General features: G+C 39.3%; 3 protein-coding genes across 7 annotated transcripts; 2 read left to right on the top strand and 1 right to left on the bottom strand.

Moving 5' to 3' along the window:
* Positions 1–368: 368 nt before the first annotated feature.
* LOC135676929 (ninja-family protein 1-like) lies at positions 369–3730 on the bottom strand. Its single transcript, XM_065188661.1, has 2 exons — positions 2389–3730; positions 369–845 (listed from the first exon to the last, which is right to left on the bottom strand). Exons 1-2 carry the CDS (start codon positions 3014–3016, stop codon positions 415–417), a joined length of 1059 nt encoding a protein of 352 aa, XP_065044733.1. The 5' UTR covers positions 3017–3730; the 3' UTR covers positions 369–414.
* Positions 3731–17097: 13367 nt separating this feature from the next.
* Positions 17098–20534, top strand: LOC135580958 (transcription factor TCP5-like). 5 transcript variants are annotated; one of them, XM_065188659.1, is made up of 4 exons: positions 17244–17503; positions 17578–17993; positions 18487–18599; positions 19166–20534. In XM_065188659.1, the coding sequence occupies exon 4, from the start codon at positions 19166–19168 to the stop codon at positions 20063–20065; it is 900 nt and encodes a 299-aa protein (XP_065044731.1). In that variant the 5' UTR covers positions 17244–17503; positions 17578–17993; positions 18487–18599; the 3' UTR covers positions 20066–20534. The 5 variants fall into 5 exon arrangements, with proteins under 5 accessions (XP_065044732.1, XP_065044731.1, XP_065044730.1 ...); XM_065188658.1 differs by having other exon boundaries at positions 17578–18038; XM_065188656.1 differs by having other exon boundaries at positions 17284–17340; positions 17436–17503; positions 17578–18599.
* A 2828-nt stretch (positions 20535–23362) lies between these two features.
* LOC135677527 (putative RING-H2 finger protein ATL53) lies at positions 23363–24043 on the top strand. Its single transcript, XM_065189886.1, has one exon. It carries the CDS (start codon positions 23363–23365, stop codon positions 24041–24043), a length of 681 nt encoding a protein of 226 aa, XP_065045958.1.
* The last annotated feature ends 1417 nt before the right edge of the window (positions 24044–25460 follow it).

Genomic DNA, 25460 nt, shown 5'->3' with positions numbered 1-25460 from the left:
CAGTCCCATGCCTCGGGATCGATAATTGAGACTCCTCGTTTTGACTACTTTCCTCTAAGTCAGTGCCTAACTCAGTTCTTCATTTTTGCAAACATCAATTTCTCAAGAGATTTCTTTGTGCTGCCAACAAGATGGGAAAGAAAGAAAAAGATCGACAAATCCATCAAACTTTGACTGAGGGAGTGGAGATGAAAAGAAACCAAAGATCAAAGGAAAGGACTCATTAGGCCCTCTCATAAAGTCTGTGCCTCCTCCAAGAAGGCCGGCCGACCTGCAATAGATTAAGTACTTGCCTGTAAGCTCCTACCACAAAGACTTCTTACCAACTCTCCATAAGGCCATCGGAACACGCAGCAAAGAGAAAAAAATTCAAAAGTACCTGCAAGTAACATTCATCCATCTTTCATAGGTAAATCATCTTAAACTCATTAAGGCTGATGGCATGGGATTGACGACGATATGCCTCAGAGGGTGGGTTACATCACCACCTCCTGCGTGCTTAACAAACTCAGCTGGGGTTAGGAAGCTGCCATGGCAGACACATACTATTCTTACCTCTTCTCCCTTTTTGTATTTGTAGAGGAAGCCCTCGATCCTCCTCCCGTTTGGGCCATCTCCCCTGGTGGACACACATGGCATCTCCCCTATCATGTTCCTCCCCAGACTTGCATCCCTGGTTAATCTTACCTTCTTCTTCTTCTTCAAAGGGTCTTCTTCTCCGCCAATGGGAGTAATGGTTATCCGAGCTCCTGACACGAGAGGGGCAATTGCAGTCTTGTGAGCAGAAACTGATTGCACAGTTGCCGTGTCATTGAAACTGCTAAAAGCAGGCAGGTTGAACAACCCTGATAAAATAGAGAAAGGAGAAGAAGTTAATTTCTTTTTCTTTTCTTACCAAAAAAAAAAAACAATATTGAAGCATTGGCACCAAGATCATGTTTTTGCATCGGAAACTTCTTACCACCAATTCTAGTAGACTAATAAATAAAATAGAAGACAACAGATAAAGATTTTCTACTACAATTCTTTCCCCAGATAAAGATTAATAACAACAGTAAATTTACATTTCAAGAGATAGCATAACAGCCGCCTTTTCAAGAAAAAAAAAAAAAATCAGTAGCATTCTAGAAAAGTGCAACTATTATACTATAGGTGACATATATGATGATAGTCAAGGTTCTCTATTCATTATTTTCATCGCTAACAATGAAGTATGAGCCAAATTCTATGTCAAAAATAATGAGCCTTGTCACTACTACTATACAGACAATAATATAAGAATCTAGGATAGTGATATGGCAAAGTAATGAAAGTTGTCGTCGCACCCTCCCGTTTGAAGTATATTCAGACAATAAAATGAGAAAATATGACGAAAAAGATGAAAGTTGTCGTTAGAACACATAAATTGAAGTATCTTCGAACAATGATATGACGAAAAAAAAAAAGGAACTTGCTGTTGCTACTCCCTATTTGATGTACAATTATACAATGATATCAGAATCTATGATGAAAAGGTGGAACTTGTCATTACAAATTATGATTTGAATGATCTACATGTAATATGATCAAATAATTGATGTTGTCATTAATGGTCTATAGTATGTTCGACAATAACCTAAGATATCCTATTAATTATATAAACATATTACAACAGCACTTACGTAAAAACAACAACGTATGGCAAAACATAGAACTTGTTATCAGAGCTTTCTGTTTGGCAGAATCGACAGTCTGCTAACATGAACAATAATGTGTTTGAATTATAAAATAGTGTTGGCTGTTAATCAAAAGGAAAATGTCAGACTAACTTGAAATATAAATTGTGTATATCATAATACCAATTAAGGTAATCATGCAAAATATATTAGCTTGAGGATTAAGTCCAGTTGAGGAATGTAGACCTACTAAAACTTAAAATGACTTACAAATTGATACTTAGAAAGAAACTAGCAACATGAATTACCCAAAACATTCAGCCGGTGTTAATAGAGAAGAAACACTAATAACACAAAAGTTAGACAGTATCATACTTCATACCGGCATACAATTTCGAATGGTTCCGCCCGGTATGGGCGGTACATACCGGTCCAACGGTAAACCGGTACGTCTATCATGAATATATCATAAAACTACGTCCTGGCATACCGCTCGGTACGCCCATCATGAATATATCATAACTAAACGACTATCAACCTCAAGAATTTTGCCTTCTACTCATTATAAGATAAATAAATTTCCTTATCCCTATATAATAAAAGTAACAAAGAAACACTTACTTTCTCAGCAACTCATCATCAATAAAATATATAGATAACAAAGAGGATAAAACATCATCGATACGATGGATAACAAGCAGGAATTGACCAAAATCCTACAAGGATGCAGTACCTCGAGCAGGCGTCTGGTTCTCGAGCTCGGACCCCTGTGCTGCGGTGATCTTAGTCCCTGACGTCCACGGCCGTAGGGCTGGAGGAGTGGCTACACTGAACAGCCCACTGAACTGGCTACCGATCGGAAGGCTGAGGCGGCCGTTGACTGTGCAGGGGTGCGCCAAACTCTTTCCTCCGTCCATACCCACATCTGATTTCGGATTACATGATTTGATCGACTTCCTCTTCTCCAATCTCTTCCTCTTCGCTTCCAACCGTCTCAAGCCCTGCAACTCCTTCATCTTCCTCCTCTTCTCCTCCGTCTCCGTCGGCAACGAGCTCGTCCTCACCATGGTCGGGGTTCCCGGAGAGAACTCGTGCTCCCTCGGCAGCGACGAGAAGGACGCGATCGACGATGACCGAATCAGCTTCTTCCCCCTCGGATCCACCCCCAAGCATCCGCCGAGGGAGAGGCCGAGGTTGAGATTGAGCTCGACCTCATCAGACTCCCCGCTCGGAACCTCCCGCTGCTCATTGAAGCAGTTGTTTCCAGACAATCTACGAAGCAAATCCCTCGGAGAACTCTCGATAACCGACGACTGACGTTCCAGCTCCGCCTCCCCTTTCACCAACTCTACTTCCATCATAAGATCAGATATAAACCGCGGAACAAAAGACACCGATTTCCGATCAAAAAGCGATCTTTTTTTCTCACAGTTTTGATCTTTTTTATCTATTAATTTCAAACCCGTAAGGTGGTGTCGGCTACGACTCGAAGTTCAGAGGTAAATAGGAGGACAAGCAGAGAAGATATGGGACGAGGAGAAAACAGAGAAAAGAACACGAAACAGAGATCTTTGAACCCCCTGGAGCTCAGAATCATATATATTAGAGAGGGTACACGAAGATGAAGTCTCGTGTACGACTCGAAGCGACGCCATCAAACATGAGAGAGAAAGACACGGGCGGCAGAGAGGGGAAGCCAGAGGGTCATGTTCCCCAGGAGTGTTTGTGATGTCCAAAATGCCCCTACGTGTAAGGTAAGGAGCGGCGCCGGAGCCGGGGAGGACACGTGTCCTAACCCCGGGGGGAAGTGTCGCACGTGGCTTAAGGGAAGTACGCATTAACGCCACCCAAGCGGCGCGGCGCGGCGCCTCTCACCTGGCGCCAGAGCCGATGACGTGGTCTCCTGCTGTCCGAGGTGCACGTTTCGTGGAGGTCATTACGACACGTGTCCGTCCGTTGCGGTCCGGCTCTCCCCTCATCAGCGTAGCTGATACTCAGGGTGCTGAATCACCAGCGAAAAATGAAAAGGGTTCACGCTACCTGATCCCAATGGCGGACAAGGCCGTTGTGGGGGTCCCATGTCTCGAAAGAGGCCACATCACCCCGACCAAGTACGGGTTGGTTAAGCCACAATGGCAGTCTCTCTGTCTCAAGTGCTCCTCGATTCACCCTAGTTGTCGCCGTGTTTATAGTCGCAGCTTAAGTAAAGATACGAAGCAGTTCTGTAGGGTGAGAAAATAACTGATACGAATGAATTATTGGAAAAGAATGTGCATATATCCATGAAAACCACAAACGTTAGCTTTAAAATAGAAAATGACTCGATTCAAAATTTTAATTTGCTGCTGGTAAATAGCTTTATTGAAGAGCTAATAATACGAATAACAGAAGGATGGCAACTTATGGATGAGATAACCAGGAGAATTATTGCCTGAAGAATGCAACGAAAGAGACACAGTTGGGAAAAGGTCGGCAAGTTGTCCGTCATTGCTCATAAAGTAGCATTATCATGAGATTATCTATATTATCCTACCTTCAGTCATTGGATTTGCTCATCAATCAGTGGATTTGTTGCCAGTGCACAGATCAACAATGTCGATCTTTTCATCCACTTAAACCAGCATCTAATAAAGTTTGATGCGTCGTTCATTTGCATGAGAGGGATTAGAATACTAACCAATCAATGAACTTTGTTATCTAGTGGTTGACTGAATCACCACCACCCAGGAAGAACAAAAATTATGGAATGAGATTTCAAAATGACTCAGTCAATGGCTCAATATATGTTCTATAATTGCTTCCACTATGTTATCAGCTAAGAATAATGCAGATTTATGCACTTCCATGGAAGACATCAACATTAACGATAATTAAGGATGCAATTAATCTAGAACCTCTGGATTAGACCAACTTAGAATTATTTACTCGCAAGATGAGGTGATGGTGAAATCACATGGAGATTAGATATCCTAACCTGACATTTGCATTGAGCAGACTCCTCCAAACAGAGCCCTGATGTGTGCCAAAGACTCCAACAAACATCCTCATCCTGTTTGTCTCATCTACAGGCCTCTGCAATTAATCCATAGAAAAATGTTGCGGCAACCATCAAGAGCAAAATTGGCACATCAGCATAGTTTATATATTACAATTAGTCTTGGTGTTCTTTTAATTAATATCATCAAACAACTTAGTTTGCAAGAGTATAGTGATTTGGTTTTCGAGCTTTCTATTTGATGAGCTCAGGATGCCCTCTCCGGAGAGGGTCTCCCACAAGACACAAGACAGTACAAGACAACATTGTATGAGAGTTAGATATAAGAAACACTGAATCTGCAAGCTCAAGATGCTCATGCATATTTGAGATCCAGCACAATTCATTCTAAAATTAATCTTGATTCCAAGAAAAAAAAAATACATAAATGATCAAGAAATTAGGAGATTTGGAGTGGTACCTGTGGCAAAAGCTTTTCTCCTAGTAATGCACTGGTGGATCCAGAGGAAGCAACAGCAGAACAATACTGATTTACCTTAGGAACTTTCAAGTGTGGGAACAAACTAAGCTTGAGGATCTCTTCGTTTACACCCTGCAAGAAGAACCTCGAATGAAATTTAATCATGAATTCACAGGTAATGTACCGCAACAAATGACAAATCCTAATACCAAAAGATTGGGGTCTCAACAAGGGGACAAATATTCTTTATGCAGTAACAGCAAGTTGTTTAGGTCCACCATTCCGAAAGACTCATTGCTGATGAACATTATTGCCCTGCTATGGTGGCCCTCAGTCACAACCAGAGTACTCAACCTGATTACAAAGTCATTTCTCCTGGAGCCCATATTGACCCCAAAGCTTTTAAGTCCCCTGAAATTGCCATTTCTGAATCGACCTCTCCCCAGTTGGAAGTATCCTCTCCTCCACTGCCATTGCTGCTATTGGTGGCCACACCATTAGCAATTGAAGAAGCAAACAGTCGTAAGTATCAGACTGTAATGCATCAGAAAGAAAGGAAGAACAACTAATTTTACCATCAATTTGACAGAAACAGTATGCCATCTTTTGCAATAAGAAAATTATAGAATGATTTATTAATATCTTAAAGGACAGTGATCATGGTTTGTTGATTAGCTTGCACAAACTTTATAGATAACCTCACGCTGACTCAATGAGAGATCTCCCAGAAAGACCCTTTCCATTGAATAGAACATTACAGAAAGGACAAAGAATTGGGACATCTGAAACTCATCTAAGATCTGCACATGCTGTTCCTAGCTCTAGTTCTGGAAAATGGGATGGTAACATAGAGTAACTAGATTCTCTATGCAAACAAATAAACAGGAACAAATATGACCAACAGCAAAGTCCACGGTGAGAACTGGAAGTTTACGAAGACGTTATCGTCAAGTCTGCACTCCACTAAGAAAAGGGCTACAAATATTGGTTCTCTTGCTAGGTGACTGCAGTTTCAACTTTACAGGAAGTTAATAAATTGTTCATTACATGTATAAAATTACATTAAATACTTCTTGATAATCAGACAAGCAATCAAAGTGCATCAAATGTTTAAGGGAAGTTGCATGTTTATGAAAACTGTCACCTTGTTCAGAACATATGGTCACATAATAGTTATTTCCCATATATTCAGGTTTATGGCTACTGTCACCTTGTTCAGAACTTATGTTCACATGATAGTTATTTCCCCATATATATTTAGGTAATTTCTGGCATAGTCAAGTATCCTGTTTTCTCAAAAGAGAAATTTGAAATCCAGACATGCATATATGTTTGATAGTGATGTTTTAATTTTTTGTGTCATACAATTTTCTTAGTTCTTTCGAAAGGAAAACAAAATTCACCTACCAAAAAGTTCAAAAGGGAGACAAGTAACCAAGACCAATGAGGATTGCAAGTAATCTTCCCATGCAGATAACTTTTTTCAGACCCTTTGCCTCTCATGTCCTATCCAGTTTCATTTATTCACTAAACTTATTTCTATTTTGAAGAATGAAAACAAAGTGAAAATATAACAAAGGTGTCCAACTTTTAGAAAATGAAAAATCAAGATGATACCAAACAAATACTTAGCATGATTAATCAATTAAGTCTTATGGTGAGATACAGAAAGATATGGTATCACTGGCATGGTGTTCCTTAAATAACAAAATAAAAAAGGCAACTGACTCCATCTGGTGAGATATGGAAATAAAAGGTACAAATACACCATAATACTTCAATTCTTTGCAGGCCTGGCATGTTGGTGGTGCCTGTGATGTGGCATTACTGGTGGCTACATGAGCCAGTTATTGTTGGTCATTGTGCTCCAGGAGAGTAATGCCTTATTGCAAACAACATCCAAATAAAATTGAGGAATGAATCAAGACCATCTGATAAATAATAAGAGACAATCTTGCCAATTTCTTCAAAGTTCATATGCACTTACTATAGAAAAAGCTTAATCATGGAAATGAATACAAATTCTGAACACAGTCATTTTACCATACCTCAAATGCAGCTTCCATGGATTTAAGTGACTTGAACTCAACAAAGCCAATACTAAAGTGCTCAATCTGCAAGTAACAAGGGCGTGGAAAAAAAGTCAGCAACCACTCAAACAGATGTACATTGTAAAATTTGAGAATTTCTAACATGCTTTTGTGGTTTCTAACTTGGACACCACCAGGTTTAATAGATTCAAATTTCTTGAACTCTTCCTTGACTTGATGAACCTTCGCATTGAGAGGCGAGCTCTGAATATAGATGGAATGGCCTTCTTCTGAGTTAGAAAATTCAGACATTAGAATAATATAAATATGAGATAACAACTTTAGAGAATTAGAACGCTAGGACATGTTGCTACTAGAAACCAAATATTCAGTGGCACAAGCAGGCATTGTAGACTCAACCACTGGTGCCTCAGGGTCCTTCGGAGCCACCTTTCCCTTAGCTGTAGGCAGATGGATTGGTGCTGGCACTGGACTAACTTTCATAACCTAACCTGAAAATGTGTGAATATGAGAGCAACATAAAGAACTAAAGTCAATAGTTGCATGATACCTTACTGATTAAGTATTGCAGCTTTTTCTGTGGGGGACAACTGAGCTTAAAACTATTTATCAAACTTTGAACTACTAAAACTGGAAGACAAAGACTACACAAATAACAGTTACTAGGAATAAGTCGAAGTGGCAAAGCCTCTCTCTACATGTGTAGATACACAATATATGTATGCATGCATGCATACATTATATCCCAAGCAGAGGACAAAAATCTTTTACAGTCTCCATGTTTCAAAAAGAACAATTAGAGAAGTAAAAGAATAGACTGTAAGCATAAAAATCTGTATTATGCTAAGTCAATAATGCGGAATTAACCTATATGCCAGGATTGAAATCAATACATAGATCAAATTATACGATGCGTACCTTTTGATGTCATCCGTTCAGAGATCTTGTTTGATCTGCTCAGCACCGTGATCCAAGATTGCTGCAGGCTCCGTCTTTAATCCGATCGCGCTGCGGAATCTGCAGGGAGTGCGAAGAGTAGACCCTTTCTCCTCTCTTCCTATCCTTTCACAGGATCACTCAGATTGATGGATTTGGGGAGAGGGTTTTGGGGAGAGAGTCGAGGAGAATAACTGAATTCCTCAACGGAGAGATGCGTCTATACGTGTCAACGTTATAACGCTCTAACACACTAACACCCTTAGAGATCCTGTCCTTTAATAGGCGAGAGCAGAGGGTCTACGATGAGATGAGATCTCAGAAGATTTCCTCCCATCAAGGATATCTCCAAGGAATCGTTCCGTAGTGGACTTAGTCTTGGCTAAAATATCGCAACGGAACCCAATTCTATTATATATCTTATTCAATAAAAAGGCCACATATTCTAACATTCTCCCACTTGGCCCATTAATTGATAAGATATAAAAGAGATACAAAATCAAAACAAACAAAACAAAATTTGTTTGAAAACAATTTTATCTAATTGGATTCCAAAAAATTTTGAAAAGCATTTTATACATGGCCATGTTTTAAAAATAAGTCAATAAGTCCAATAATCACAATAATACTATATTAAGTCCAACTATCAATGCGAGTCATAGCGGTTGTATTTCATCAATGTCATACTCCCTTCTATGTACCACAACATTGTTAGTCTTTCCTAACATAGTCCATAATGACCCCTGTAATTTGTCTTGTCAAGACAATCCTGTTATTACATTCAACCATAATATGCATAAACATAAATGTAAACAGGATAGCAGAAACAGATAACTTTAATTAAGTAAAATGTCAATAATAACATCCACATAAACATGCATCACCATATCCTTTATGACTTGCTCACAAGCCCCATTCTAAGAACATGTTCTTTGAATATTTTGCACTGTAAGGCTTTTGTCAATGGATCAGCAATCATCATAGTGGTGCTCAAGTTCTCAATTGACACTTGCTGTTTCTGGACTCTTTCTCTAACCACCAAGTACTTTAACTCAATGTGCTTGGAACCACTAGAGTACTTGCCATTCTTAGAGAAGAAAACTGCTGCAGTGTTATCACAAAATATCTTCAGCGGCTTAGCAATTGAGTCGACCACACCAAGTCCTGAGATAAAATTTCGCAGCCATAAAGCTTGATTTGTGGCCTCAAAGCATGCCACAAATTCAGCTTCCATTGTTGATGATGCAATAAGCGATTGCTTTGCACTTTTCCAAGAGATTGCCCCACCAGCTAACATAAATACAAATCCTGAAGTGGACTTCCTGCTGTCGAGGCAATTTGCAAAATCAGCATCTGAATATCCAGTTACTTCAAGCTGATCAGATCTCCTGTATGTGAGCATATAATCTTTTGTCCCTTGTAGATATCTCATTACTTTCTTTGCAGCTTTCCAATGTTCCATTCCTGGGTTGCTTTGATATCTTCCCAGCATTGCAACTGCAAAACTGATATCTGGTCTTGTACAAGTTTGAGCATATAGTAGACTTCCAACTGCGCATCCATAAGGAATATTCTTCATTTGATTCTTTTCTAAGTCATTTCTAGGGCACTGGTTTTGACTGAATTTTTCACCTTTAGTAATAGGCACATCATTGGTTGAGCAAAGCTGCATATTAAATCTCTCCAAGATACGATCAATATATCCTTTCTGAGACAATCCTAATAATCCTTGAGATCTATCCATGAATATCTCAATGCCAATGACATAGGATGCCTCATTCATATCAACCATCTTAAAGTTCTTGTTGAGAAATATCTTGGTTTCGTGCAATAAACCAAGATCACTACTGGCAAGTAAAATATCATCCACATATAAGACCAATATAATAAACTTGCTCCCACTTACCTTCAGGTATATACACTGATCAACAGTGTTTTCCTTAAATCCGAAGGAAGTAATGGTATTATGAAACTTTATATACCATTGTCTGGAAGCTTGTTTAAGGCCATAAATGGATTTCTTAAGTTTACAAGCCCAACTTTCTTTTCCCTTTTCTATGAATCCTTCAGGTTGTTCCATATAGATTTTCTCATCCAGATCCCCGTTCAGAAATGTCGTTTTCACATCCATCTGATGCAACTCAAGATCATAATGAGCTACTAATGCCATAACGATTCTTAATGAGTCCTTTTTAGAAACAGGAGAAAAAGTCTCATTATAGTCGATGCCTTCCTTCTGAGAAAAACCTTTGGCCACAAGTCTGGCTTTATATCGTTCGATATTGCCCGTTGAGTCGCGTTTTGTCTTAAAGACCCATTTACAACCGACTCTTTTACAATCATTGGGCAATTCAACGAGATCCCAGACATCATTTTGTACCATTGATTTTAACTCTTCTTTCATTGCATCATACCATTTTTCAGAATCGTTACTTTCTATGGCTTGTGAAAACGATAAGGGGTCTCTTTTTATTCCTATATCATAATCTGATTCTTGTAGATATACAACATAATCATCAGAAATGGCATGTTTCCTTTTCCTTTGAGATCTTCTCAAATTTGCCAATTGTGATTGTTCTACAAGATCATCAGCGGCGACATCAACATCATGTGAGAGTTCTTGGATGTTATTTTGTTGTTCACCCTCATCAATACTCTCATTGATTTGAGGAACAACAATCTCTCGGACAGGAGATGATATGGGAGAATTAACCTGAATCTCCTCAATATCAAAATTAATCCTTCGAGATTTTTCACTCCCACTAATTTCGTCATTTTCTAGGAATTTTGCATTACCAGATTCTACTATTCTCATACTATGATTAGGGCAATAAAATTTGTATCCCTTGGATTTTTCTGGATAACCAATAAAATATCCTGAAATAGTTCTTGGCTCCAATTTCTTTTCATGTGGATTGAATACTCTTATCTCTGCAGGACACCCCCATATATGTAGATGTCTCAGACTGGGTTTCCTACCAGTCCATAACTCAAAAGGAGTCGATGAAACTGACTTGCTAGGAACCCTGTTCAAGATGTACATAGCTGTCCTAAGAGCTTCACCCCACATCGACTCAGGTACAGAGGAGTAACTCATCATGCTCCTAACCATATCCATCAGAGTACGATTTCGCCTTTCAGCAACACCGTTCTGCTGTGGCACACCTGGTAATGCATATTGAGCACAAATACCCCGTTGTTCTAGGAATCTAGCAAAAGGACCAATATTCTGACTAGATCCATCATATCTGCCATAAAATTCACCACCTCTGTCAGATCTGACAATTTTAACTTTTCTATCTAATTGTCTCTCAACCTCATTTATGTATACTTCAAGAGTATCAACGGCTTGAGACTTTTCATGTATTAGATAAACTTTGCCATATATGAACAGATCATCTATAAATGTGATGAAATATTTTTCTCCACTAAAACAAGGAATATGGAGTGGTCCGCAGATATCAGTATGAATAATCTCAAGGAGTTCTTTACTTCTTGTGGCATTTTTCTTTATTTGTTTAGTTTGCTTTCCCTTAATGCAATCTATACAAATATCAAAATCAGTGAAGTCTAAATGTTCCAAAATATTATCCTTCACTAATCTTTCAATTCTTTCTTTGGAGATATGGCACAATCGTCTATGCCACAATATGGAAGATCTTTCGTTATTGAAACTACGTTTCAATCCAACATTTGATTGTAGGGTCATTAGTGTCTTTGCAAACTCAAGATCCAAATTAATTCTGTACAAACCATCACACAGAATTCCAGAACCAACTTTTATTGAATCGTAAAATATGCTGAGTTTGCCACTACCAAAAGAAATACAATATCCCAACTCATCAATTCTAGAAAGAGAAATCAAATTTCTAGAAATTGTAGGGACATAACATGTGTCAACAAGATCCATCAAGTGACCCGTCTCTAAGCGTAGACGATAAGTTCTCATTGATATCACTTTCGCTTTAAGACGATTTCCCATAATAATGAATCTTTCATGTTCTTTTGGTTTCCGAATTGAAAGGAATCACTGCATGTTATTTGTAACATGAGTTGAAGCACCGGAATCTATCCACCAAGTGTTAGAAGAAACTTCTGTAATGTTTGATTCGAAACATACAAAGGTCGAGTTAATACCTTTCTTTTCGAACCAAGTCTTGCGTTTAATGCAATCCTTCTTCACATGTCCTTTCTTGCCACAAAAGAAGCACTTTACAGTAAAGGCTTTCTTTTCATTAGTCTGTTTAACATTTCCAGACTTAGCAAATCTCTTTGATGGATGATGCTTCAACTTTCTTTTCTTATTACCTCCTCCTTGAGTAGTCGTCATAACATTATATGAATTTTCCTGCCTTAATCTCAATTCTTCCTGAACACACATGCTAGTCAACTCATTCAAGTCTCACTTATCCTTATTTGTATTATAGTGAATCTTGAATGGGCCAAACTGAGAAGGAAGAGAATTAAGAATAAATTGCACGAGGAAAGATTCATCAACATTCATGCCTAATGTTTTAAGTTTTGCAGCTTTGTCGGCCATATTGAGGATATGATCCTGAATTCCTCGAGTACCATCATACTGAGCCGTAGTCAGTTCTTTCATCAATGTGCCAGCCAATGACTTATCAGCAGATTTAAATCTGTCTTCAATAACCTTTAAATATTCCTTTGCGCTAGTTGCAATCGGTAATGAAGTCTTTATATTATTTGCAATTGTCATTCTTATGAACATTAAACTAAGCCTATCAGATCTTTCCCAAGTCTTCATTTCATTAACTTGTTCTGCAGTACTTTCATCAGTCAAGTCTGCAGGCTTTTCAACAAGTAATGCTAGATCAAGATCTAATACACCCAGTGTGAATTGCACATGCTCTAACCATTCTGAATAATTTGATCCAGAAAGTACAGGGACACTTGAAGCATATGAGTGTATATGCGGAAGTACCACTGCAAAAAGATATATAACAACATTAATGCTTTGAGTTTGTCAAAAATTGATGAACTATTGATATCATCTATATTACACCTTTGGGTGAAATATTGACATATCTAGTGTTCACTCAAGAATATTTTGGAGGACTGATACCATCCTTGAGGAATAGGTATTGTTACCTTTGGGTATACAACCCTAAACTGCAAGGATATCTAAAAGAGTATCATCCTACCCCATCACATAATTATTTGAATTAGATTCTCCTTTGGGATTATCTAAATCTTATAATTATATGTGCCATTATGAATATTATTTCTTTAATATCATTTAGGACTAATTCTTTAATATTATTTTATAAGTCATTAGTCCATGTCACTTTGGTGGCTTCAAGACTAATGCCATGATATAAAATAAAAATGTCCTATAAATGATAAAGCTTTTATTGTAATTCATATCACAAAAGTCTATCATCCTAGGCCACTTTGGCAGCTACTAGTCAGATAGAACTTAGGGAAATGAATTACAAATAATATTCATCAATTTATTTAATTTTTGCTAAGCAATTCAATAATAAAATGACCATAATAATTATTGAATACTAATGCAAAACAGTTCAATAATAAAAAACAATAATAATTATTGAATATTAATACAAAACAATTCAATAATAAATAACCATAATAATTATTGAACAATAATGTAAAACAATTCAATAATAAAATAACAACAATAATTATTGAACATTTATATAAAGCAGTTCAATAATAAATGACCATAATAATTATTGAACTTTAATACAAAGCAATTCAATAATAAATAACAATAATAATTATTGAAATTTAATGCTAAGAAGTTCAATAATAAATAACCATAATAATTATTGAACATTTATGTAAAGCAGTTCAATAATAAAATAACCATAATAATTATTGAACTTTAATAAAACTCATATGATAATTTCAAACATATACATCTGAATAAATAAATAAAAATTTCAAAAACAATAATTGGATTTTAATTTTATTTACCACATATATAATGAATAATTCATATGAGAAAACCATAAAATAAACCATAATTTATAGTTTTTTTTTTTAATCAAAATTAAATCCAATCAAATAATCAAAAAATATAATCATGATTAAAATTAATCATAATTATAATAAATGATATTTATCAATTTTATAATTGAGAATATAACCTAAATTTCTCAATTTCATAATGATAAAAACCGAAAATATTTGATAGGTTATAAATCGAAAAATATGCGAATGGCAGAACTGTAATTTGGCAGAAATTAGACCCGAGGGCAAAACCGTAAATATGTTGACAGAACATAAACTGTAATTACGATATTTGCAAAGGGTAAAACTGTAAATTTTTCAAAAACCCTATCCTCGAGGACAAAAACGTAAATATGCCAAAACCCTAATCTGCCATCGCCGCCGCCGCCTGCGCGAGCGGCGCTGCCGCTGCTGCCTGCGGCTTGGCCGTCAGTATGCGGCTGCCAGCGACCGCCTGTGCGCGGCCACTACCGCCACGGCGCTGCCGCCGCGGGCCTGCTACTGCTCACGCGCGGCCGCTGCCGCTGCGGCGGTTCCTGCCCGCGGGTGGCTGCTGCCAGCACGCGGCCGCCGCCTGTGCACGGCCAACTCACGCATGGCCGCCACCTGGGATGTCTGCCTGCGTGCGGCCGACCGTCACATGGACGGATTCTGGCCGTGTGCGACCGGGGTTCTGTGATGCCGTGTGCGACCGGGGTTCTGTGATGCCGTCGCACGGACGGAGTTCTGTGATGCCGTCGCACGGACGGAGTTCTGTGATGTCGTCGCACGGACGGAGTTCTGTGATGCCGTCGCACGGACGGAGTTCTGTGATGCCGTCGCACGGACGGAGTTCTGTGATGCCGTCGCAAGGACGGAGTTCTGTGATGCCATCGCAAGGACGGAGTTCTGTAATGTCGTCACGCTACTCGGCGTAACCGCAGATTTGCAACGAGGTCGACGGTGACCATTACTGCTTAGCAGTTCTTGGAAGACAAAGGTAATTATGCATCGTAAATTAATTTACAGATCTAATGCATGATTTCAAATAACCGGGCTCTGATACCAATTGTAAGCGTAAAAATCTGTATTATGCTAAGTCAATAATGCGGAATTAACCTATATGCCAGGATTGAAATCAATACATAGATCAAATTATACGATGCGTACCTTTTGATGCCATTCGTTCAGAGATCTTGTTTGATCTGCTCAGCACCGTGATCCAAGATTGCTGCAGGCTCCGTCTTTAATCCGATCGCGCTGCGGAATCTGCAGGGAGTGCGAAGAGTAGACCCTTTCTCCTCTCTTCCTATCCTTTCACAGGATCACTTGGATTTGGGGAGAGGGTTTTGGGGAGAGAGTCGAGGAGAATAACTGAATTCCTCAACGGAGAGATGCGTCTATACGTGTCAACGTTATAACGCTCTAACACACTAACACCCTTAGAGATCCTGTCCTTTAATAGGCGAGAGCAGAGGGTCTACGATGAGATGAGATCTCAGAAGATTTCCTCCCATCAAGGATATCTCCGAGGAATCGTTCCGTAGTGGACTTAGTCTTGGCTAAAATATCGCAACGGAACCCAATTCTATTATATATCTTATTCAATAAAAAGGCCATATATTCTAACATAGACATGACAATGTCTGCCGATATAATAATTCCTTCCAACATGGAACACCATTTGGCCTATCCAGACGCGGACCATCACGGACGATGCAGTCCGGTTCTTGTCTTTTAAGGGTTATAGAGTGACCTCCCACGTCTCTCTCCTCTCCTGAGCCCCATCGGCAAAAGCCTAAACCCCTAAAAACACCAAATACAACGAGTTCGAAATCCCTAAACCACCAAAACTTAAACCCGGTAGCTCAAATTCTCTGTCCAAAGCATTTATCAAGAGATGATGAACCAACCAAGCTAGCAATCCGACCGAACACTCCAAACCCCACCCAGTCATCGTCCCTTTTTCTCAGTCTCGTTCTCAGAACACGTGAAAGAACCAAACAAGGACCACCGTATAAAAAATAGTCAATCGTAGCGAAATCTAAACGAGAAAAACCAGAAATGATGCCAAAAATATACAGAGGAGAAATCAATCAACCCGGAATCTTTTCCGATGGACAAATTTAGGGAAGCAAATGCATGGATCAAAGCGGGTGGAAAAAAAAAAGGTAATTACCTTCTTGGAGACGTCAAAAGATCGGGGCAAACGGGGAGAGAAGAGCCTCGCTTTCACGGGAGCCCTAAGAACCGGGGCGGGGGCAGAGGAGCGCGCAGAGCTTTAAAAAGGGAACCGCTATTATATTGTTATTATTTATTATCATTATTTAAGCTCAGGGCGGATGCGCACGTCTGAAGTTGTCCTACCCGACCCGATTATTTTTGGACAGGGAATCACACGATATAGACCCAAAAAGAACGTTTGAGATGGACTGAACATGGATCGAGATGATCAAGTCGATTTGATCCGATCCGATGCATGTGGTTGATATTTATGGAAAAATATCGATTCCAATTCATACCTGTAAAATTGTTTGAGTTAAAAAGCATCTCATACATCGAAGTCGAAAGAAACTTTCTAAATCGATTCTTCGGACGATTAAATTAATCTCTAATTGTCACTTGGACTCTTACGAATATTCTACGAGAGACACATCTTATAATCAATTCGAACTGTCGCTTGGACTCCTATATTCACGTTGAGTGACAAGTCATTTAAATATTTTTCTTTCATGAACTTTATGGGTTGTTTGTGTATCGAACGATAATTAACTAACTGATTGTATATTTTCTGTGCATATCAAAATGCAAAATGCTATTATTAACATGATTTAGATTAATAGAATGAAGAACTGATCGAAGGATGCAGGTTAAGGGGGTTGCTGGGTGGGGAGGCGCACAAAAGGGCTGCTGTGCTGCCAGTGTTGGATCTGCTGGTGTCTGCCTCAGTTTCAGGACACACTGCATGCAGCATTCTGACGCACCCTTTCACTGCTTTCTTTCTGGACCACCCACCTTCTCCCTCTGCAGCAATCCGGCACCCTAATCTTATCCCTAAATGCATCACTGCAAAACCCTAGAATGATTGGCATGTGACAGCTGGGGTCTCAGCATTCAGATCAGTACATCCTCGTCTTTTCAGGCCCCCCCCCCCACCCCTCCCCCCAGAGAGGCGAAAGGCTTCTGCGTGGTGAACTTTGCTTCGCTTTCTTCTCCAAACAAGACTAGCAGTTGGCATTGAGTTTTCGGGGTTTCTCTGTAGATAAGGTGAGAAAGAGCCGCTCTGAACTCCTCTCTTTTTTGACCTCTTGTTTCCTCAGATTGGCCGGCAGGGATTAAGGAGCCATGCTACTGCTGCTCAGTGTTTCTCCTGCAGATTGTATGTTGCAGTTGTGTGACTCTGGAGGAGAACATCCATATTCGACTTTGTGTAAGAGCCTTTTTTTGTCCTTTTAACCCTCGCTTAGATACATTTAGATGTACGCTTAGTTAGCGTACTTGCAGATGTATACATGCCTGGAAACACTGAAAGCTCGAAGATGCAGATGAACCAACGAGACTCCTGCTGCTACTACGAGAGTATACGATGAAACATCTCACCTCTCGATCGAGAAGCCTTCAGGATGATTCTAGAAGCTTTGAGAACACCGCTTTCTTTCTGCTGGAAACAAAGAACCTTAGTCAACCGTGTGATGAGATCGAAAGAGGAGACCTCATCTTAGTAAAATGCTTCACGGCTCGGTGCAAGATGCTGAATGCGATCCAATGTGGTGCATTGCAGGGGCCATTATGGATGTCAATCTCTTCTTGGCAGCCTTCAACCATCTGCACTGGCCACCATTTGCTTTGCACAGAGTTGTCTAGCCAAGGAAGGCTGGCAAACTTGGTGGTCCATGAGCTTTGGTAGATGTCTTAAAGAGGTCTTGATGGTCCCTGGTCTATCTGCTACCTTCTTAGGGTTTCAAGTATGCATGCTTTACCTGCAAATTCTTTTTACTACATACATATACACAGAAATAGGAACATGGTCGATCCAAATATAACTTTTCTCTAAGGTACATATGATGCACAGGAGAGAGAAAAAGTGATCATATGGTTTCAGAATAATTATTTCCTTTTTCCTGGTTTTCTTGACATAAGGCATGCATCATTCGATTAAGCTGTCCATGAAGAAAGAGTGAAGAGTAATGGCTGTTCTAACACAGATGACTGTGAGGGATGAAAGTAAATACAAGAGTGAAACATCTATGGCTCATTAGATTAGACCAACTTACCCCTCGTAAATAAAGCAGTGGTTGCAAGATGTGTGTGATGTAGAAGGATAAAAACAGTGACTTGCCTGTCCATTTGATGGGCATAAGTATCCACCACATGTTTGCAAATGGACTACACCTTTTCCTTTTTGTTTTCTAGGGTTCGTGCAGATCCGGCGTCTCTCCAGCATCAGAAGTCAGTCATAATAGCCTGATCGAGTTGCTGATGGTTTTGGAGTTGAAATCCTATCTAATCTGAAGAGGAGATTGAAGGTGAGAGCTTGCTTGCTGACTCTCAGATTCTGCAACAAGTCTTGAACAGACGATTCTCGATTGAACTCAAGAATTTTTGTCGAGATTTTGCGTTCTTAACTAAGTTTTTCTCACTCTTCTTCGTTACTAAGTTGATCAAGATACATATATATATGTTCTTTCTTGATCGAGGAAAAGAAATAGATACATGTATTAATTCTGGATTATACTTGGATAATATTTTCCATGAGACGAATAAAAGATGTCATCTTTGATCTACTTATCCAAAGATTTAAGTGTTTCAAAGTAGCTTCAGCTCATGTTCTTCTTGTCGAGATCTAGATTCATTGGAAGTAAACCAAAATCTAATTAATTAGTGTCCCTCTGATCCTCACTTTCTTTTGTTTTATATATGTTCTTCCATATATTCATGAAAAAAAGAGTCTTAAAGAACAACTTAAACTAAGAAATTTCCAGATTGATGATGCTTGATGGAATATGTCGTATACAATAGTCTTGTTTCATGCTTTGACATGCTACACAAACCATCTAAATTGATTAGTAGCTGATGTCTAGAATATCTTAAGATGATCCGTAGTTCAAGAGAAGAAGGGGAACTCACCGGGCAAGATGTCGGCACCAGCGAGAGCAAGGCTCAACCAAGTTTGAGATCATGGACGGCACACAACAATCCAAGAATTGTTCGAGTCTCGCGAACCTTTGGAGGGAAAGATAGGCACAGCAAGGTCACGACCATAAGGGGATTGAGGGATCGGCGCGTGAGGCTTTCGGTGCCTACAGCAATTCAATTGTATGACCTTCAAGATAAGCTCGGCTTCAATCAACCTAGCAAAGTTGTGGATTGGCTTCTCAGTGCCGCTCAGCATGAGATCGATAAGCTTCCCCCACTCGAAATGCTACCGGGAAATCTCTTTCGGTTTCCTCAGCCCGTGGCGAACTCTCACGTGACAGGTTCGGCTCATGCTTACTCCGGCAACGGCGTTGGTGATGATGATGAGTACACTCACAGAGACAAAGCTCAACGATTAGCATCATCGTCTAGTTTGGCAACTGAAAATATCTTTATCAGCAACGTTGCGGAAGGCACAAGCATGATGCCGAAAGCTGTCAACTTGGATGTTCTTCCGAGGAGCAAAGAGAAAGAAGCATTGAAGGATCATGGTGTTGTGTTGGGGAACAGTGCAATCACCTACAATCCCTACTACCATTTGGAGACGCCAAATGCTTACTCGTATGATCACAGTGAAGTGCCACATGGTCACCATCCAGTGGCAATACTTGCATCATACATGGCCGCTGCATCCAAAGTGGAACCCCAGCAGTACAGCCACCTTCAAATGGCAAGCTCAGAATCATCTGCAAATGCTCTCAGAACTTCTCTCCATGCAGCAATCCCAAACTTGATGGTTCTCCACAAAAGGAACACCGCATCGGAACACCACCATCAAGATCACCATCAGACATAGCAGACTCTCTACCTTCCTATCATCATCATCTAGAATAAGCAGCATTTGCAGACAACTTAGAACATGTTTCATATCGATTATGAATGTATAGCCATTACAAGCTTCTTCTAGGTACTGGATGTAAAATTTTCCTTTGCCCTGGAAGCAGAAGGCAGAAGATGTACCTCTGTGTGAGACTGCTGGCTGCCATGGCACTCAAAAGTGAACATTCAGCTATATATAAGAAGCATGGTAATGGTTGCACTCAAAAGTTAACTGAAGATGGTGTTAGAATCGACAGAGGAAGCCTGATATAAGCTCATATCATGCTTATAACTACACCACATATGGTAGAACCTATCTGCAGTTGATGTTGCAAAGAGCAGTAGCACATCTGTTCACCTGAGATCACCATGCATGTTGGTGTCAGATTTGAACTGCTGTCGTTTGATGTTTCTATATAGACTTTAAATAAGATATGATTTCGTCAGTTCTGTTGAGCATGTTATTATCAGAAATCTGGATCACTGATAAATGCACTGAAAAGCTTAAGCTGACAAAAAGATCTTACCATCATCATATTTCAGACAGTGACAAATTGTTCTTCAACAACTATAGCTCGAGTGTTTGTTGGCCTACAAAGATCAATGGTTTCACCAGTGGGTAAAAAAGAAAAGCTGCTCCCTTAGAAAGAGCAACATTTTAGCTGACTTAGCCTTTGTTTGCTTCAAAAAGATAGCTGATCCCTCAAAACTGCCTAAAACCTAAAGGAGACATTGCAACTTGTCGTGGGGTTGCAGGCGATGCATGGGAAGTGGTCTGATAGCTTTAGGTGATGGTAGGGAAGTGGTCCGAATGAGTAAACCACATGGCCTCTTCACAATGGACCACACTAATAATTAGATTGGTCCCTTGTACTAATTTAAAATATATTCTAATCTTTAATTGTGGTATGTCTAATGATGTATATGATTTAACAGTTCTTAAGTAATCGGACCTACATCACGAGCACAATCATGAAAGCTTTAATGCTGCATGAACCCCATGATGTTGGCGGCGTGGTCACACCTTGGGATTTAGGGCTTACTTGATTTTTCTCTTTTCAAAAAAACTTCATACATTCCAAAATTTTGATAGTAATAAGAAGGTAAATCATAATAGCTAACATAACGCAAAGAGTGTAAATACTTATGGTGCTGAAGTATGAGCAAAGAGTAAATGAATGTTAGTAATCAATTCGATATATGAAGTATAATCCTTGAATATATGAGCGAAGTCAATTAACTTTCACCTTATCAATTCTTAAGAGAACGGACGAAATTAAATCTCCTAGTTCTCTTATTTATCCTATAGAGGAGCTTTAGACATGTTTAAATATCCTTTGAATAAAGTGAAAGATGATAGTTTTCATAATCTCACCAATGATGATTATCGCTTTCAATAGTAGATTGTCCACTTCATTTTTTAACAAAATATTAATCAAAAGTAGAAGCGATAAGAACCTAATTGAAAATAATAACTAAGTGGAGAGGAATTGATGGGCATATTTTTGCAAAAGAAAGACCTCTAAAACTTTAAAGCATGTGAGGTAATGCTTATTAAAGTTCCAATAGGCATTTGAAAAACATTTGAAAGACTATTTCATAATAAAGAAGGCCTTTTTTCTTCATCTATCTATAGAAATTGATAAGAATCAATATAACTTGGTCGATTCTATACTAGTGTCTGAATCATTGACGAGTTGAAGTAATAAAATAGATTAAAGTTTGACTACTTAAAAATAATGACAAAAAGTAGCTAAGAGTCGAGAAGTGCATTGCAATTAGAATAAAAGATTAAAGATTCAGTAAAAGTTATAATATGCAACATCCATAAAGACTAGGATGTCGAAGAAATAAGTATGAGAGAATGTTATAGATAAAGTTATAAATATGGTGTTTGATATAATGCTCATGCATGTCTGTGCATTTCGGTTTTGTTCATGCTTTACACAATATGTAGATGACTTATATTAGATTTAGTAGCCTCATTTTGGTTGGCTTTAATAGTCGTTTTAAATTTGTAAATATAGATTGTGTGCAATTATCATGTATAGGTAAAATTGCCTAAAAATAAGTCATCTAAGCAGTCTTTTTGGGAGGTTTTGTAACCCTATAGAGTGGTGGAGTGTCAGCTTGCACAATACCCAAGAGTTACCTAGATGACATATAACTAGATGAGTCTCTGGGGTAGTATTTAGAGCTAGTTCATTGCTTTGTTTCACAGTAGTATCATATGAGAACTTGTGATGACTTTTTACTAAAGCGGATCATCTTGGACCCTTTGTCGAGTGATTATTTAGAGTTTGTGAAGTCTATATTTGTAATTCATATTGCCTATTAAATATTTGTTGAAAATGACTAGTGGTGAATACCCAATTAAATGATTTATCTAACCTATCTTCTCTTTTGTATGTCCTCAAGGGACAACAAGAAGTTTTTGAAGAACTTGACTTTTGTAGATAGACAGGTATTGCATGAGTTAGGTAAGACCGATTAAATCCATGATAATCCATTGTCTATTTATTATCATTGCTTGTCATCCACGATAGGATAAGAAGAGAGGAGATGACAAGAAAGGAGTGGGAAGAAAAGCGAAGAACGAGGGAGAGAGAAGGAGAGGATGAGCTATTAGGAAGGAGAGGAAAAAACGAGACCGAAAGATAGAGCAACGAGAGAGGAGAGGGGAATGGTGAGATGAGGTGACAGACAACCTAAGGAAGAGGGATAGTAGTTTGAATTAAAAATAAGATAATCGTTTGAAAAAAATCTAAAATATAAATATTTTTTAATAAATCATCCTTATATCTTTAAATAGAATAATAAAAATTAATTCAATATATTACTATCGAGCTATATAATAAAATATTAAAATATTAAAAATTTTAATTCTACATTTTGCTGTCGAGCTATATTTTGGATGTCAATGCTTGAACGGCGTCTAGTAGTGAATGGCTTCCGTCAACACGGAGGAGCAGGAAAGAGTTGACTTAATAGAGATGACGTCATAAAAGCTTTCGATTTCCAATTAAATCTTCACTAATAATCCATCAAGAACGAAGCAAGTTCGCTCTTCCGTAGGATTTCAACACGTGTCGAACGGAACTTGTTTCGGAGTCCAACCCGCAAACTTATGTGGCAACGGAAACTACGCGTCCGATTGTCTTTAAGATTTGTACTCGGATTCGCAGACCAGAATCTCTCTCTCTCTCTCTATTTGAAGCCACTCCATGGTAGGAATTAAGCCGAGTTCACATGGTTGAAGTGTGACAAGAAGGCGATGGCGACGATGGAGACGACTCCTGTCCATGGCCATGCCGATTGGGTTCTCACGGCCTATCAAACTCATGGGATGCCGGCATCGGCTCCGGTGGTGATCAAACTCGGCTACACCGTGATGCATATTCTTGAAGGTCAAGTCGTGGAGGAACCGCCCCGTTCCTACCACATCTTTCTCTTCACTCTCGGCGACTTCCTCCATCAAGCATCTCGCCGCCAGGCGATCTCGACCGTTCTCTTAATCGCCGGCGTCTATGGTTATGACATCTGCTTCGCCGGGCGGTTGGAGAGACAACTGGTTGCCTTGTGCAATTATCCAGTCGAGACGGCTTTGAACTCGGGCAACGGGTTCGACATGATCGTGGACGTACTTTTGGCCCACTTCCCGATCGATGAGGAACCTTCTTCGGACGTCGAAGGCGTCGGCGAGAACGGGAATTTCGGCGGCATCCCGGCGTCGACGGATGCGGTGAAGGAGCTGGCGGTGGTGAAGTACGAGCGTGGAGGAGATGTCAGAGAGGAGAGTTGCATCATCTGCTTCGCGGAGTTCGACGAGGGCGTGGAGGTGACGCGGATGCCATGCAAGCACGCCTTCCATGGCGGCTGTCTCACTCGATGGTTGGAGAGAAGCCATGTGTGTCCTCTCCGCAGACACGCCATACCTGCTTCTGCTGATCCTTGAAATGCTTCTTCTCTTCTTGATCTCCCCGAGATACAGAGACATCTTCTGTTTCCTGCTTCTGGATTGCATATTGCTAATGATGAAGAGAAAAGAAGTGCGGATGCAGTCGATTCGAATGGTAGATAATGGCGTTCGAGTTTTACATACAATCATACATATATATGAGTGTTGGGTCCAGCCCATACGTCGGCTTGGATAAATTTGGGCCATCAGCCCAAATCAAAGAAATCGAGAGAGAAAGGACAAAATTGAGCAGATTGCAGTGTGTGGGTGCGCACAGTTAGATTGCAGCGTGCGGCGAGCAGAGAAAAGAGGAGAGAGAAATAGAGAGAGAAAGATTAGGTTTCTGAGTTTTATGCTTGACGATCGGTGGCCAAACGTTGTCAGTTTCGGCCCAAATTTTATGTGGAGAATTCTTGCAGCAAACTCTACAATCCTAACGGTGTTGATCTGCAGTTTACCCTCTCTAAGGTACTTTCCTATGATATTCACTTTGTGAAACCTAGAATTCTCTTTGGAGGAGATATGAAGATATGTTATTCTGATCCTCTAGTTATTCTAGAGAATTCCTACTGTAAACCTGTTATCATTATTATTGATAGTGGAAGTTTGAGGTGGACTGCGGTCCCGTGGTTTTTCGCACATTGGGTTTTCCACGTTAAAAATATTTGGTCTCACTGTGTGATTGATTTATTGCTCTATTGTTTAATTGATTTAGCATTTTGATATCAAGTTAGTATTTTGATGAGAAACCTATTTTGATACACAAAGAGGGAAAATAATTATTCTGCATTAACAGGTTTCTTCCCAACAAGTGGTATCAGAGCATCAGGTTGTTTGGTGCTAGTTTTCTTGTGTGATTGAAATGGAGTCAGATGGTATGATTAAATTGAACTCATCAAATTATTCCACTTGGAGGCGTCTGATGAAAGATTTGCTCTATTGCAAAGATTTATATAAGCCTATCAAGGTTAAAGATAAACCTTCTACTATGGACGATGAAGAATGGGAAGTTCAACATAGAAAAGTTATTGCCTATATTAGAAGATGGATAGATATAAACTTGCATGAGCATATTTCAGATGAAATCAGAGCTGATGTTGTTTGGCAAAAGTTAGAAAATCTCTTTGCGAAAAAGACAGTGGGAAATAGAATTTCTCTCCTCAGAAGGCTTGTAAATTTGAAATATAAAGATGGTGGCAACATTGTTTAGCACATAAGTCTATTTCAGAGTCTTGCAAACAAGTTGGTTGCTATGAAAATGAATATAGATGATGAGATGCAGGGATTATTACTTCTCAGCACTTTACCAGAAAGTTGGGAAACGTATGTGGTGACTATTTGTAACTCCACGTCAGAGGGGACTCTAACCATAGATATGGTTAAAGACAGTTTGCTAAATGAATATGCAAGAAGG

This window comes from Musa acuminata, chromosome BXJ1-6 (genome assembly GCF_036884655.1).
Source record: "Musa acuminata AAA Group cultivar baxijiao chromosome BXJ1-6, Cavendish_Baxijiao_AAA, whole genome shotgun sequence".
Classification (NCBI taxonomy): domain Eukaryota; kingdom Viridiplantae; phylum Streptophyta; class Magnoliopsida; order Zingiberales; family Musaceae; genus Musa; species Musa acuminata.
The sequence above is the reverse complement of the archived record's forward strand: the minus strand, read 5'-3'. Positions and strand labels throughout refer to the sequence as shown.